The following is a 15129-nucleotide window of genomic DNA, read 5'->3' as shown; positions in this document are numbered from 1 at the left end:
CACAACCCAGCCCTCTCAGTCAGAACACAACCAATCACAACCCTCTCTCAGTCAGAACACAACCAATCACAACCCTCTCTCAGTCAGAACACAACCAATCACAACCCTCTCTCAGTCAGAACACAACCAATCACAACCCTCTCTCAGTCAGAACATAACCAATCACAACCCTCTCCCAGTCAGAACACAACCAATCACAACCCTCTCCCAGTCAGAACACAACCAATCACAACCCTCTCCCAGTCAGAACACAACCTTACTGTATCACTTCCAGTCTAGGAAGCCGTCCCAAACAGCACAGCAACCTTCCTTCCAGCCTTCCTTCCTTCCAGCCAAACCCCAGCCCTCCTTACACCGGCCCCAATGACTTCACTGACCCAATGAAATCATTCCCAATTTCAGGAGTGACTGGAGAAACCTTTCTACTCTGTGAAGAGATCGCTGCAAATAGGACTTTACTCACCCGGTTGTTTGTTGACCAACTGACGGACCTTCCCACTTGACACTAACTTGTTTTGGAACAATCTTTCCGGGGAAACATCCACGTTGCAAACAAATCTTCAACTTGACATCCAAAAGAGTTTCAAAGAAACACAAAGCAACACAGAACATCAGTAATCAGTGTAATTAATGTACCAACACTGTACATCAGTAATCAGTGTAATTAATATACCAACACTGTACGTCAGTAATCAGTGTAATTAATGTACCAACACGGTACATCAGTAATCATTGTAATTAATGTACCAACACGGTACGTCAGTAATCAGTGTAATTAATGTACCAACACTGTACATCAGTAATCAGTGTAATTAATGTACCAACACTGTACGTCAGTAATCAGTGTAATTAATGTACCAACACTGTACGTCAGTAATCAGTGTAATTAATGTACCAACACTGAACGTCAGTAATCAGTGTAATTAATGTACCAACACTGTACATCAGTAATCAGTGTAATTAATGTACCAACACTGTACATCAGTAATCAGTGTAATTAATGTACCAACACTGTACATCAGTAATCAGTGTAATTAATGTAGCAACACTGTACATCAGTAATCAGTGTAATTAATGTACCAACACTGTACGTCAGTAATCAGTGTAATTAATGTACCAACACTGTACGTCAGTAATCAGTGTAATTAATGTACCAACACTGTACGTCAGTAATCAGTGTAATTAATGTACCAACACTGTACGTCAGTAATCAGTGTAATTAATGTACCAACACTGTACGTCAGTAATCAGTGTAATTAATGTACCAACACTGTACGTCAGTAATCAGTGTAATTAATGTACCAACACTGAACGTCAGTAATCAGTGTAATTAATGTACCAACACTGTACATCAGTAATCAGTGTAATTAATGTACCAACACTGTACATCAGTAATCAGTGTAATTAATGTACCAACACTGTACATCAGTAATCAGTGTAATTAATGTACCAACACTGTACATCAGTAATCAGTGTAATTAATGTACCAACACTGTACGTCAGTAATCAGTGTAATTAATGTACCAACACTGTACATCAGTAATCAGTGTAATTAATGTACCAACACTGTACATCAGTAATCAGTGTAATTAATGTACCAACACGGTACGTCAGTAATCAGTGTAATTAATGTACCAACACGGTACTTCAGTAATCAGTGTAATTAATGCGCTGCTGATTGGTCAAATTGGCCAATATAAAACAAACATATCCCGCCCAAAAACTTGACGAAGGACTCTTTGTCTGTGTAACGAGATCTTCTGGCCTAGTTTAACTTTCTAACTTTGTGTTGTGAGAGAGAGAGAGCGTGAGAAGTGTTTTGGGTGAAGTGTTTTGTGGATTCAACAGGATTGTTTGTCCCCCCTTGTGTTTCAGGTGTGTGACTCTGACACTATGCTGGATCCTGCGTCCTCTGTGGAGATGGTGAAGGTTCTGGAGGACGACCCCATGGTGGGAGGAGTGGGAGGAGACGTCCAGGTAATGTCTCCATTGTTATTGACTAGTCTGTTTGTCTGAGACTGTGTTCTCCTAGCCTGGTACCGTACTGTAGGTGCTGAAACCAGCTCCGGTCTCCATTGTTATTGACTAGTCTGTTTGTCTGAGACTGTGTTCTCCTAGCCTGGTATCGTACTGTAGGTGCTGAAACCAGCTACAGTCTCCATTGTTATTGACTAGTCTGTTTGTCTGAGACTGTGTTCTCCTAGCCTGGTACCATACTGTAGGTGCAGAAACCAGCTCCAGTCTCCATTGTTATTGACTAGTCTGTTTGTCTGAGACTGTGTTATCCTAGCCTGGTACCGTACTGTAGGTGCTGAAACCAGCTCCGGTCTCCAATGTTATTGACTAGTCTGTTTGTCTGAGACTGTGTTCTCCTAGCCTGGTATCGTACTGTAGGTGCAGAAACCAGCTACAGTCTCCATTGTTATTGACTAGTCTGTTTGTCTGAGACTGTGTTCTCCTAGCCTGGTACCGTACTGTAGGTGCTGAAACCAGCTCCAGTCTCCATTGTTATTGACTAGTCTGTTTGTCTGAGACGCTGTTCTCCTAGCCTGGTATCGTACTGTAGGTGCTGAAACCAGCTCCAGTCTCCATTGTTATTGACTAGTCTGTTTGTCTGAGACTGTGTTCTCCTAGCCTGGTATCGTACTGTAGGTGCAGAAACCAGCTACAGTCTCCATTGTTATTGACTAGTCTGTTTGTCTGGGACTGTGTTCTCCTAGCCTGGTACCGTACTGTAGGTGCTGAAAAAGGCTCCAGTCTCCATTGTTATTGACTAGTCTGTTTGTCTGAGACTGTGTTCTCCTAGCCTGGTACCGTACTGTAGGTGCTGAAAAAGGCTCCAGTCTCCATTGTTATTGACTAGTCTGTTTGTCTGAGACTGTGTTATCCTAGCCTGGTACCGTACTGTAGGTGCTGAAACCAGCTCCGGTCTCCATTGTTATTGACTAGTCTGTTTGTCTGAGACTGTGTTCTCCTAGCCTGGTACCGTACTGTAGGTGCTGAAACCAGCTACAGTCTCCATTGTTATTGACTAGTCTGTTTGTCTGAGACTGTGTTCTCCTAGCCTGGTACCGTACTGTAGGTTCTGAAACCAGCTCCAGTCTCCATTGTTATTGCCTAGTCTGTTTGTCTGAGACTGTGTTCTCCTAGCCTGGTACCGTACTGTAGGTGCTGAAACCAGCTCCAGTCTCCATTGTTATTGACTAGTCTGTTTGTCTGAGACGGTGTTCTCCTAGCCTGGTACCGTACTGTAGGTGCTGAAACCAGCTACAGTCTTCTGTTGATAGAAGACTAGTGTTGGGTTCAGCACTGGGGAGTCTGCTGAGGGGAGGACGGCTCATAATAATGTCTGGAATGGAGGAAATGGAATGGTATCAGACCATGTGTTTGATGTATTTGATACCATTCCACTCATTCCACACCAGTCATTACCACGAGCACTGTCCTCCCCAATTAAGGTTCCACCAACCTCCTGTGGTTCAGCACCTACAGTACATACGGCATGGATACAAAGCTAGGGTTGTCCAACTGCTTTCAGAGATGTACTGGGTGTGCAGGTGGGTCATCTAACCCAGTGGAGGCTGCTGAGGGGAGGACGGCTCATAATAATGTCTGGAATGGACTAAATGAAATGGGATCAAACACATGTAGGCTGAGAGAATCTTCAGAGTTGCTCTGGTTAAGCTGAGAGAATCTTCAGAGTTGCTCCGGTTAAACTGAGAGAATCTTCAGAGTTGCTCCGTTTAAACTGAGAGAATCTTCAGAGTTGCTCCGTTTAAGCTGAGAGAATCTTCAGAGTTGCTCCGGTTAAGCTGAGAGAATCTTCAGAGTTGCTCCGGTTAAGCTGAGAGAATCTTCAGAGTTGCTCCGGTTAAACTGAGAGAATCTTCAGAGTTGCTCCGGTTAAACTGAGAGAATCTTCAGAGTTGCTCCGGTTAAGCTGAGAGAATCTTCAGAGTTGCTCCGGTTAAACTGAGAGAATCTTCAGAGTTGCTCCGGTTAAACTGAGAGAATCTTCAGAGTTGCTCCGGTTAAGCTGAGAGAATCTTCTCACACTGTGGTTTATTAACTGATGTGGTGATGTTAATGCCTTTACGACCCGCATTTAGAAGTTACAAAGAAATAAACATAAACCTCTTAAAAGTATTTTGATAGCTTTTTCAACAAGTACGCTTCATTGCATAAAATAAAGCTTTAGTGCTTTCTTTTATGATCCTGTAAAGTATTTCTGGACAAGAAAAAGAGTAGTGGTTAAGCCTACACAGTTGTTGAGGACCAAATCTGCCCGTAATGAATTTAAGGTTCCCTGAATATCAAATAATACAAACTATAAAAATGCATCTACACAACAGGACATTCCTTGACAAAATTGAGTTAGCCTATACCTTAGGCTTACATTGATTACTCTCTGGTGAGAATTCTACACAATTGCAGGTTGATAGGTGCTTCCGTGCTTCTACATCTGCATTTCTTGCTGTTTGGGGTTTTAGGCTGGGATTCTGTACAGCACTTTGAGATATCAGCTGATGTAAGAAGGGCTATATAAATACATTTGATTTGATTTGATAGGTGGAACATTTGTAAGAGCTCTGGGAGAGTTGATAGCATTTCCTTTTGCTAATTAGGGGTCCTTAACCCAATTGCCCACGATTGTGCCATTTGGTTTTTATGCTAATAGTATAGAATGTGTTTACAGCCGTTGTTAACCAACTTAAATACCCTGACCCTATGTGTCTTTCTTTCTCCACAGATCCTGAACAAATACGAGTCCTGGATCTCGTTTCTTAGCAGCGTCCGTTACTGGATGGCCTTCAACATCGAGCGAGCGTGTCAGTCCTACTTCGGCTGCGTCCAGTGCATCAGCGGACCACTGGGAATGTACAGGAACAACCTGCTCCACGAGTTCATAGAGGATTGGTACAACCAGACCTTCATGGGCAGCCACTGTAGCTTCGGCGACGACCGCCACCTCACCAACCGCGTGCTGAGCCTGGGCTACGCCACCAAGTACACGGCCCGGTCCAAGTGCCTGACCGAGACCCCCATCACCTACCTGCGCTGGCTGAACCAGCAGACCCGCTGGAGTAAGTCCTACTTCAGAGAGTGGCTCTACAACGCCATGTGGTTCCACAAACACCACCTCTGGATGACCTACGAGGCTGTCATCACCGGGTTCTTCCCCTTCTTCCTCATCGCCACGGCGATACAGCTGTTCTACCAGGGGAGGATCTGGAATATCCTTCTCTTCCTGTTGATCGTCCAAGCGGTCGCCCTCATCAAGTCCTCCTTTGCCTCCTGCATGAGGGGCAACATTGTCATGGTCTTCATGTCCTTCTACTCAGTTTTGTACATGTCCAGTCTGCTACCGGCCAAGATGTTCGCTATCGCCACCATAAACAAGGCCGGCTGGGGCACGTCAGGGAGGAAGACGATCGTGACTAACTTCGTAGGGCTCGTTCCCATATCGGTCTGGTTCACCATCCTCTTCCTTGGCATTATCTATACGGTCGTCCAGGAAACCAGAAAAGATGTTCCTTTTCCAGACTCTGAAAAGATAGTGTTAATGGTGGGTGCGATAGTGTACGCCAGCTACTGGGTCATGCTGTTGACGTTGTACATGGTGCTGATCACTAAATGTGGCAAGAGGAAGAAAGAACAGCAGTATGATATGGTGCTGGATGTATGACATCTCCCTCCTTTCCTCCTCATCCTCCTCCTCCCCTGAAACTCCTCGGTTGGGTCTTAAACGCCACTCTATTTCCTGCATAGTGCACTACTTTTGACCAGGGTCCATACAGGGCTCTGGTCAAAAAGTAACACACTTTTTTTTTTAGGGATCAGGGTGCAGTTTGAGGCGCAGACTATCTCCCTCTCAACAACGTTTACAAAGTGAAGAATCTCAAACTGCTCATTGATTGTTGGACTCTCGACGGGTGACGTGAAGTGAGGATGCCAGGAGAGCGATATCATTGCTGCTGTGACTGACTGCAACAAGGAACTACAGATATTTTCTTCTGAAACATTATGATGATGAGGTAAAAAAAAAAAATTGGGAAATTGAACTCTTGATGGTGATGTGTTTTGCCAAATGGAAAACCACCAAACGGACATCCTGTTTTTCCACATAGATACACAGAGATGATATGCATAATGTCCTATGCACTTTTACGTCTCACTCCCATTGTGCATAATGCTTGACAGAGTCATTTGAAGATGAAATACCTCAGTGGTTAAGCTTTTCATTGTATGAGTGAGTGATCGGGATGGCTCAGAAAATGGCTCGTTCTTGATTATAACATAATTTATGATGTTTTTGGTCATATTTGTCTTTTTTTTTTTATACACAGTTCTTAATGAAAGTCAAAGCTGGAATTTCTCAGTTCTTTTGGCCATGCTGTATCTGTTGACTTGTTACTTTGTAAGTTACATATTATATTTTAATGCCTTTTTATATAGACTTTTTTTTAAATTCTATTTTTGCTTTAATAACCACCAAAGATTCTTTATTTTCATTCATTTTGATATAAAATGGAGAGAAAAAAATGCATTGTGCATTCAACTGTTATAACAATGACGTGTGTATCTGACCAAAAAATGTGAAGTTAACAGCTGGGGTTTTGTCTGCAATGATAACAATAAAATGCAATTCTAGGGATAAGTTATTGAATACAAGAAGGGTGATTAACCTGTGTTTTTTTTATGTACAATGAGAGAAAACCAGCAATATTTATAAGAACATTCTGTGGTTTTCTAGATAATTCTATATTTAATAATATACATTTCATAATAGACCTTATAGAGACCGTCGTTCGTTTTGGAGAGGTAGCCGTTCTGCAGGATTTTGCTCCAGCCCTAATTTTAACATAGCCTTTCGCAAATCTAAATTAGCAAGACAGCACAAACAGATCTGGGACCAGGCTAGCTCTAACACACTCTATTCTACTGATCAGCACAAACTGATCTGGGACCAGGCTAGCTCTAACACACTCTATTCTACTGATCAGCACAAACTGATCTGGGACCAGGCTAACTGTTACTGCAGGGCTGGAGCAAAAGCCTGCCACGCAGTATCTCTTCAGGCGGCGGTTTTGACCACCTCTTGCCTTACTGTAGGACTTCCTGAAATAGGTTTTAAGGTTTCATACGAGTTCACATGAGGACATTCGTCACAAGATGCATTCTGAAAATTGCATAAACAATGCGTTAATCCACATCAGATTAAAATCCCAAAAGATACATTTTCGCAAAAATGTAATGATCTATTCCGGAGTACATACTCTTTAGAATCTTATTAGAATTGATCAGACCGAATATTGAACCGTGACTTTGGGATCATGGGTAGTAAGTATTATCATGAAGCACTTTTGTGTTGTGCCAAAAAATAAAAAAATAAAATATCTTACTATGTTTAGAAAGTTGTCATTATTAATCTGTAATAGTACTTCTGTCATAATGAATATGTGTGACTCCCTCGTGTCTTATAACACTGACGGTCAGTAAAACACACTTGTTTGCACATAAAATGAGACATTCTCACTAGTGTAGAAGTGTTGGTTTACATTGGCGGATGTTGCTGTTTGGCTGCTGTTGTGTTTTATTGTTGCCATGGAGACAGCTGAACCTGGAGATCAGAGGGCCTTTCTCCAGACAAGTATCACGGGGTGGAGAGTTGCCATGGAGACAGCTGAACCTGGAGATCAGAGGGCCTTTCTCCAGACAAGTATCACGGGGTGGAGAGTTGCCATGGAGACAGCTGAACCTGGAGATTAGAGGGCCTTTCTCCAGACAAGTATCACGGGGTGGAGAGTTGCCATGGAGACAGCTGAACCTGGAGATTAGAGGGCCTTTCTCCAGACAAGTAACACGGGGTGGAGAGTTGCTATGGAGACAGCTGAACCTGGAGATTAGAGGACCTTTCTCCAGACAAGTATCACGGGGTGGAGAGTTGCCATGGAGACAGCTGAACCTGGAGATCAGAGGGCCTTTCTCCAGACAAGTATCACGGGGTGGAGAGTTGCCATGGAGACAGCTGAACCTGGAGATTAGAGGGCCTTTCTCCAGACAAGTATCACGGGGTGGAGAGTTGCCATGGAGACAGCTGAACCTGGAGATTAGAGGGCCTTTCTCCAGACAAGTATCACGGGGTGGAGAGTTGCCATGGAGACAGTTGAACCTGGAGATTAGAGGGCCTTTCACCAGACAAGTATCACGGGGTGGAGAGTTGCCATGGAGACAGCTGAACCTGGAGATTAGAGGGCCTTTCACCAGACAAGTATCACGGGGTGGAGAGTTGCCATGGAGACAGCTGAACCTGGAGATTAGAGGGCCTTTCTCCAGACAAGTATCACGGGGTGGAGAGTTGCCATGGAGACAGCTGAACCTGGAGATTAGAGGGCCTTTCACCAGACAAGTATCACGGGGTGGAGAGTTGCCATGGAGACAGCTGAACCTGGAGATTAGAGGGCCTTTCACCAGACAAGTATCACAGGGTGGAGAGTTGCCATGGAGACAGCTGAACCTGGAGATTAGAGGGCCTTTCACCAGACAAGTATCACGGGGTGGAGAGTTGCCATGGAGACAGCTGAACCTGGAGATTAGAGGGCCTTTCACCAGACAAGTATCACGGGGTGGAGAGTTGCCATGGAGACAGCTGAACCTGGAGATTAGAGGGCCTTTCTCCAGACAAGTATCACGGGGTGGAGAGTTGCCATGGAGACAGCTGAACCTGGAGATTAGAGGGCCTTTCACAAGACAAGTATCACGGGGTGGAGAGTTGCCATGGAGAGAGCTGAACCTGGAGATCAGAGGGCCTTTCTCCAGACAAGTATCACGGGGTGGAGAGTTGCCATGGAGACAGCTGAACCTGGAGATTAGAGGGCCTTTCTCCAGACAAGTATCATGGGGTGGAGAGTTGCCATGGAGACATTTGAACCTGGAGATTAGAGGGCCTTTCTCCAGACAAGTATCACGGGGTGGAGAGTTGCCATGGCAGAGAAGCTTATTTATTGTACACACAAACGTTTTAGTATAAAGTAGCAGAGTAGTGAAATCAGTCGTCTAGACTTGACCATTCCATAAGAATCCTCTCACTAATCTTCCCAGGTCATCCAGGAGGTTCAGTTTGAATGAGATACATCACACAGTATTAATGGGGAAGATTTTATTTTTCTTTAAGCAGAATTCTCCCACAGAATTCTCCCACAGAATTCTCCCACAGAATTCTCCCACAGAATTCTCCCACAGAATTCTCTCACAGAATTCTCTCACAGAATTCTCCCACAGAATTCTCCCACAGAATTCTCTCACAGAATTCTCTCACAGAATTCTCCAACAGAATTCTAACTCAATACTCTATTATTCAAGACAGCCCATTCCAGAGTACAGAACTAGGTTATTACTCACACAATATGACATGTTCAAGTCCTCCTAGACTAACATTGGATTGAACACCTGCTGTTAAAATCCTCCTGAGTTCTGCTGCATTTCTGTCCAGTCTCCAACATGGCTCCCAAATGGCCCTAGTCAAAAGGACTACACTATATAGGGAATAGGGTTCCATTTCCATTTTACATTTAAGTGATTTGATTTGTCATTTAAGTGATTTACATTTGTGATGAAAACTCTTGTCTGGTCTCAGACCATAAGGAGACAACTGGAACTGCACCATTGTACCACTTTCAACAGGTGGTTAAAAAAAATCCAGCTTCTTCCTGGTTGGGTCATGGAAAGAAAAAGTCAATGTGAATTCTCTCAGTACTGCACAGCCACCAAGCCAGCTGTGTTTTCTCTGTCTAGCTACCTCACTGTAGTAACAGACCGAGAGACCCGGTCATACATCCAGAACGGCACATGTGGGCAACATCGGAGCCAAGTCCCCCAGTGCGTCACTCCTGGGTTCAAAAACTATCCGAAATCCTTATACATACTTTGTCTATGTTTGATTGAGCTTGCCTGGCAAAATGGAACCAATGGAATCATTCCAAAAGTGTAAAACCCCGACCATCTGGCACTCCAGGCAGGCTAAAGCAAACGCTGAAAGTATGTGAAAGGTTTGGAATAGTACTTGAACCCAGGGTCTGCAGTGCGTCAGCAGTGAAACGCCATTCCCAGCTCTGCCAGAGGCATTAAAGTAGCGCTCAGAGCTGCAGCTATTCCCCTCTGTCTGTGGGAATGAATGTATGTAACTCATGTCATGTTCTCCTGCATGTAGAGCTCCAGTTCTTGGTCAGAGCTGCCAGACTCTGCACAGTGGAATCATTAGCAGTACAGCTGATACATATGCCATGAGTATCTGTGGGACTGAATGACTCAACCGTTCTAGAAGCCATTGAGACTCTAAAGAACACATTGTCTGTTGTGAATGTTCTACTCATACTGTAGATATAGAACAGATGTGAAGAGTTCCATTCCAAAACACTATATATGCATTTTCTGAATCTTTTCGTAAATTCAATTTTTTTGTTAAAAGAATTTCTGAAAGAGATTGGTGTGTTTTCCCCATCTAATCATGGAACGGGGTTGTTGAATGACAGACGGGTGTGTTTGAAACCTATCACTACATGGTTTCACGTCAGAGAGACAAACCATCACATGTTGTTGAATGACAGACGGGTGTGTTTGAAACCTATCACTACATGGTTTCACGTCAGAGAGACAAACCATCACATGTTGTTGAATGACAGACGGGTGTGTTTGAAACCTATCACTACATGGTTTCACGTCAGAGAGACAAACCATCACATGTTGTTGAATGACAGACGGGTGTGTTTGAAACCTATCACTACATGGTTTCACGTCAGAGAGACAAACCATCACATGTTGTTGAATGACAGACGGGTGTGTTTGAAACCTATCACTACATGGTTTCACGTCAGAGAGACAAACCATCACATGTTGTTGAATGACAGACGGGTGTGTTTGAAACCTATCACTACATGGTTTCACGTCAGAGAGACAAACCATCACATGTTGTTGAATGACAGACGGGTGTGTTTGAAACCTATCACTACATGGTTTCACGTCAGAGAGACAAACCATCACATGTTGTTGAATGACAGACGGGTGTGTTTGAAACCTATCACTACATGGTTTCACGTCAGAGAGACAAACCATCACATGTTGTTGAATGACAGACGGGTGTGTTTGAAACCTATCACTACATGGTTTCACGTCAGAGAGACAAACCATCACATGTTGTTGAATGACAGACGGGTGTGTTTGAAACCTATCACTACATGGTTTCATGTCAGAGAGACAAACCATCACATGTTGTTGAATGACAGACGGGTGTGTTTGAAACCTATCACTACATGGTTTCATGTCAGAGAGACAAACCATCACATGTTGTTGCAAAAAAAGACACAGTGCATTCGGAAAGTATTCAGACCCCTTCCCTTTCTCCACATTTTGTTACATTACAGCCTTTTTCTAAACTTTATTAAATTAAAACAATTTCCTCATCAATATACACACAATACCCACAATGACAAAGTGAAAACAGGTTTTTAGAAAATTTTGCGAATGTATTAAAAATAGAAAACAGAAATACCATATTTACATAAGTATTCAGACCCTTTGCTATGAGACTCGAAATTGAGCTCAGGTGCATCCTGTTTCCATTAATCATCCTTGAATTGTTTCTACAACTTGATTGGAGTCCACCTGTGGCAAATTCAATTGATTGGACATGATTTGGGAAGGCTCACACCTGTCTATATCAGGTCCCACAGTTGACAGTGCATGTCAGAGCAAAAACCAAGCCATGAGGTCAAAGGAATTGTCCATAGAGCTTAGCGACAGGATTGTGTCGAGGCACAGATCTGTGGAAGGGTACCAAAACATTTCTGCAGCATTGAAGGACCCCAAGAACACAGTGCCTCCATCATTCTTAAATGGAAGAAGTTTGGAACCACCAAGACTCTTCCTAGAGCTGGCCGCCCAGCCAAACTGAGCAATTGGGGGAGAAGTGCCTTGGTCAGGGAGGTAACCAAGAACCCGATGGTCACTCTGACAGAGCTCCAGAGTTCCTTTGTGGAGATGGGAGAACCTTCCAGAAGGACAACCATCTCTGCAGCACTCCACCAATCAGGCCTTTGTGGTTGAGTGGCCAGACGGAAGCCACTCAGTAAAAGGCACATGACAGCCCGCTTGGAGTTTGCCTAAAGGCACCTGAAGGACTCTCAGATCATGAGAAACAAGATTCTCTGGTCTGATGAAACCAAGATTGAACTCTTTTAACTGAATGTCAAGCGTCACGTCTAGAGGAAACCTGTCAGGGACTGGGAGACTAGTCAGGATCGAGGGAAAGATGAACAGAGCAAAGTACAGAAAGATCCTGGATGAAAGCCTGCTCCAGAGCGCTCAGGACCTCAGACTGGGGCGAAGGTTCACCTTCCAACAGGACAACAACCCTAAGCACACAGCCAAGACAATGCAGGAGTGATTTCGGGACAAGTCTCTGAATGTTCTTGAGTGGCCCAGCCAGAACCCAGACTTGAACCCGATCGAACATCTCCGGAGAGACCTGGAAATAGCTGTGCAGCGACGCTCCCCATCCAACCTGACAGAGCTTGAAAGGATCTGCAGAGAAGAATCAGTGAAACTGTTGAAATACAAGTGTACCAAGCTTGTAGCGTCATACCCAAGAAGACTTGAGGCTGTAATCGCTGCCAAAGGTTCTTCAACAAAGTACTGAGTAAAGGGTCTGAACACTTGATATTTCAGTTTTTTTAATATTTAATACATTTGTAAGAAATGCTAAAAACCTGTTTTTGCTTTGTGATTATGGGGTATTTGGTGTAGATTTATGAGGGGAAAAAACTATTTAATCAATTTATAATATGACTGTAACGTAACAAAATGTGGAAAAGTAGCACTGGAAAGTTTTACACAGTCAAATGTGACAAATTATACATTTGTGACATCAATATTTAAATGTAATTTGTTTTTATCTCGGCTCTGGTCAAAAGTAGTGCACTATATAGGGAATAGGGTGCCATTTGGGATGAGGCCTAACTCTAACCAAACACTGTAGCATGAGGCTAGAATTGGTGTTAAATATATAGGATTGAAACATTCCATTCCAGCTAACCAATGGATATACAGGATAGGAACATACAATTCCAGCTAACCAATGGATATACAGGATAGGAACATACAATTCCAGCTAACCAATGGATATACAGGATAGGAACATTCCATTCCAGATAACCAATGGATATACAGGATAGGAACATTCCATTCCAGCTAACCAATGGATATACAGGATAGGAACATTCCATTCCAGCTAACCAATGGATATACAGGATAGGAACATTCCATTCCAGATAACCAATGGATATACAGGATAGGAACATTCCATTCCAGATAACCAATGGATATACAGGATAGGAACATTCCATTCCAGATAACCAATGGATATACAGGATAGGAACATTCCATTCCAGCTAACCAATGGATATACAGGATAGGAACATTCCATTCCAGATAACCAATGGCTATACAGCGTTTTGCAACTAAACCCATTGTAATACACATCTAAAATATGTTAATCCAAAATCTGAGGACAGTAATGTTTATACACACTTAAAGGTAGAGCCAAAGCATCCATTTCTGATGGAAAAATACACTATTCATATGTCTATAGTTCTGTTGTCCAGAGGGAAGGCTGTGTATTCTAATACACTCTTCATATGTCTATAGTTCTGTTGTCCAGAGGGAAGGCTGTGTATTCTAATACACTCTTCATATGTCTATAGTTCCGTTGTCCAGAGGGAAGGCTGTGTCTTCTAATAGACTCTTCATATGACTATAGTTCCGTTGTCCAGAGGGAAGGCTGTGTCTTCTAATAGACTCTTCATATGTCTATAGTTCTGTTGTCCAGAGGGAAGGCTGTGTCTTCTAATACACTCTTCATATGTCTATAGTTCTGTTGTCCAGAGGGAAGGCTGTGTATTCTAATACACTCTTCATATGTCTATAGTTCTGTTGTCCAGAGGGAAGGCTGTGTCTTCTAATACACTCTTCATATGTCTATAGTTCTGTTGTCCAGAGGGAAGGCTGTGTATTCTAATACACTCTTCATATGTCTATAGTTCTGTTGTCCAGAGAGAGGGCTGTGTATTCGTTTGGTCTCTCGTTTATATGATATATGTTGAAGCTATGTTATAAAAGCTAACGAGGTCAAAAGTTATTCGGTCAAAGGCAGCATTGTACAGTATATACTAGGCCAACCTTACATGAATCTACAATATACACTAGGCCAACCTAACATAAATCTACAGTATATACTAGGCCAACCCTACATACATCTACAGTATATACTAGGCCAACCCTACATAAATCTACAGTATATAATAGGCCAACCTAACATAAATCTACAGTATATACTAGGCCAACCCTACATAAATCTACAGTATATAATAGGCCAACCTAACATGAATCTACAGTATATACTAGGCCAACCCTACATAAATCTACAGTATATACTAGGCCAACCCTACATACATCTACAGTATATACTAGGCCAACCTAACATAAATCTACAGTATATACTAGGCCAACCTTACATAAACCTACAGTATATACTAGGCCAACCATACATAAATCTACAGTATATACTAGGCCAACCTAACATGAATCTACAGTATATACTAGGCCAACCCTACATAAATCTACAGTATATACTAGGCCAACCCTACATACATCTACAGTATATACTAGGCCAACCTAACATAAATCTACAGTATATACTAGGCCAACCTTACATAAACCTACAGTATATACTAGGCCAACCCTACATAAATCTACAGTATATACTAGGCCAACCTTACATAAATCTACAGTATATACTAGGCCAACCTTACATGAATCTACAGTACACACTAGGCCAACCCTACATGAATATACAGTATATACTAGGCCAACCCTACATACATCTACCATTCAACGCCATCTACCATTCAACGCCATCTACCATTCAACGCCATCTACCATTCAACATCATCTACCATTCAACATCATCTACCATTCAACATCATCTACCATTCAACGTCATCTACCATTCAACGTCATCTACCATTCAACGTCATCTACCATTCAACATCATCTACCATTCAACGTCATCTACCA

At 42.8% G+C, this 15129-nt stretch overlaps 1 protein-coding gene across 1 annotated transcript in view; it reads left to right on the top strand.

Annotated features, from left to right (window-relative positions):
* The window catches only part of has2 (hyaluronan synthase 2), a 38439-nt gene extending 31037 nt beyond the window's left edge, over nucleotides 1-7402 (top strand). The window contains exons 3-4 of the mRNA XM_071395794.1: nucleotides 1876-1977; nucleotides 4751-7402. Coding sequence (XP_071251895.1) covers nucleotides 1876-1977; nucleotides 4751-5686 — 1038 coding nt within the window. The 3' untranslated portion in view covers nucleotides 5687-7402. The remainder of the gene's footprint in view (nucleotides 1-1875; nucleotides 1978-4750) is intronic.
* Nucleotides 7403-15129: the final 7727 nt, after the last annotated feature.

This window comes from Salvelinus alpinus, chromosome 4 (genome assembly GCF_045679555.1).
Source record: "Salvelinus alpinus chromosome 4, SLU_Salpinus.1, whole genome shotgun sequence".
Taxonomy (NCBI): domain Eukaryota; kingdom Metazoa; phylum Chordata; class Actinopteri; order Salmoniformes; family Salmonidae; genus Salvelinus; species Salvelinus alpinus.
Note: the sequence above shows the minus strand (reverse complement) of the source record. Positions and strands in the feature narration are given on the sequence as shown.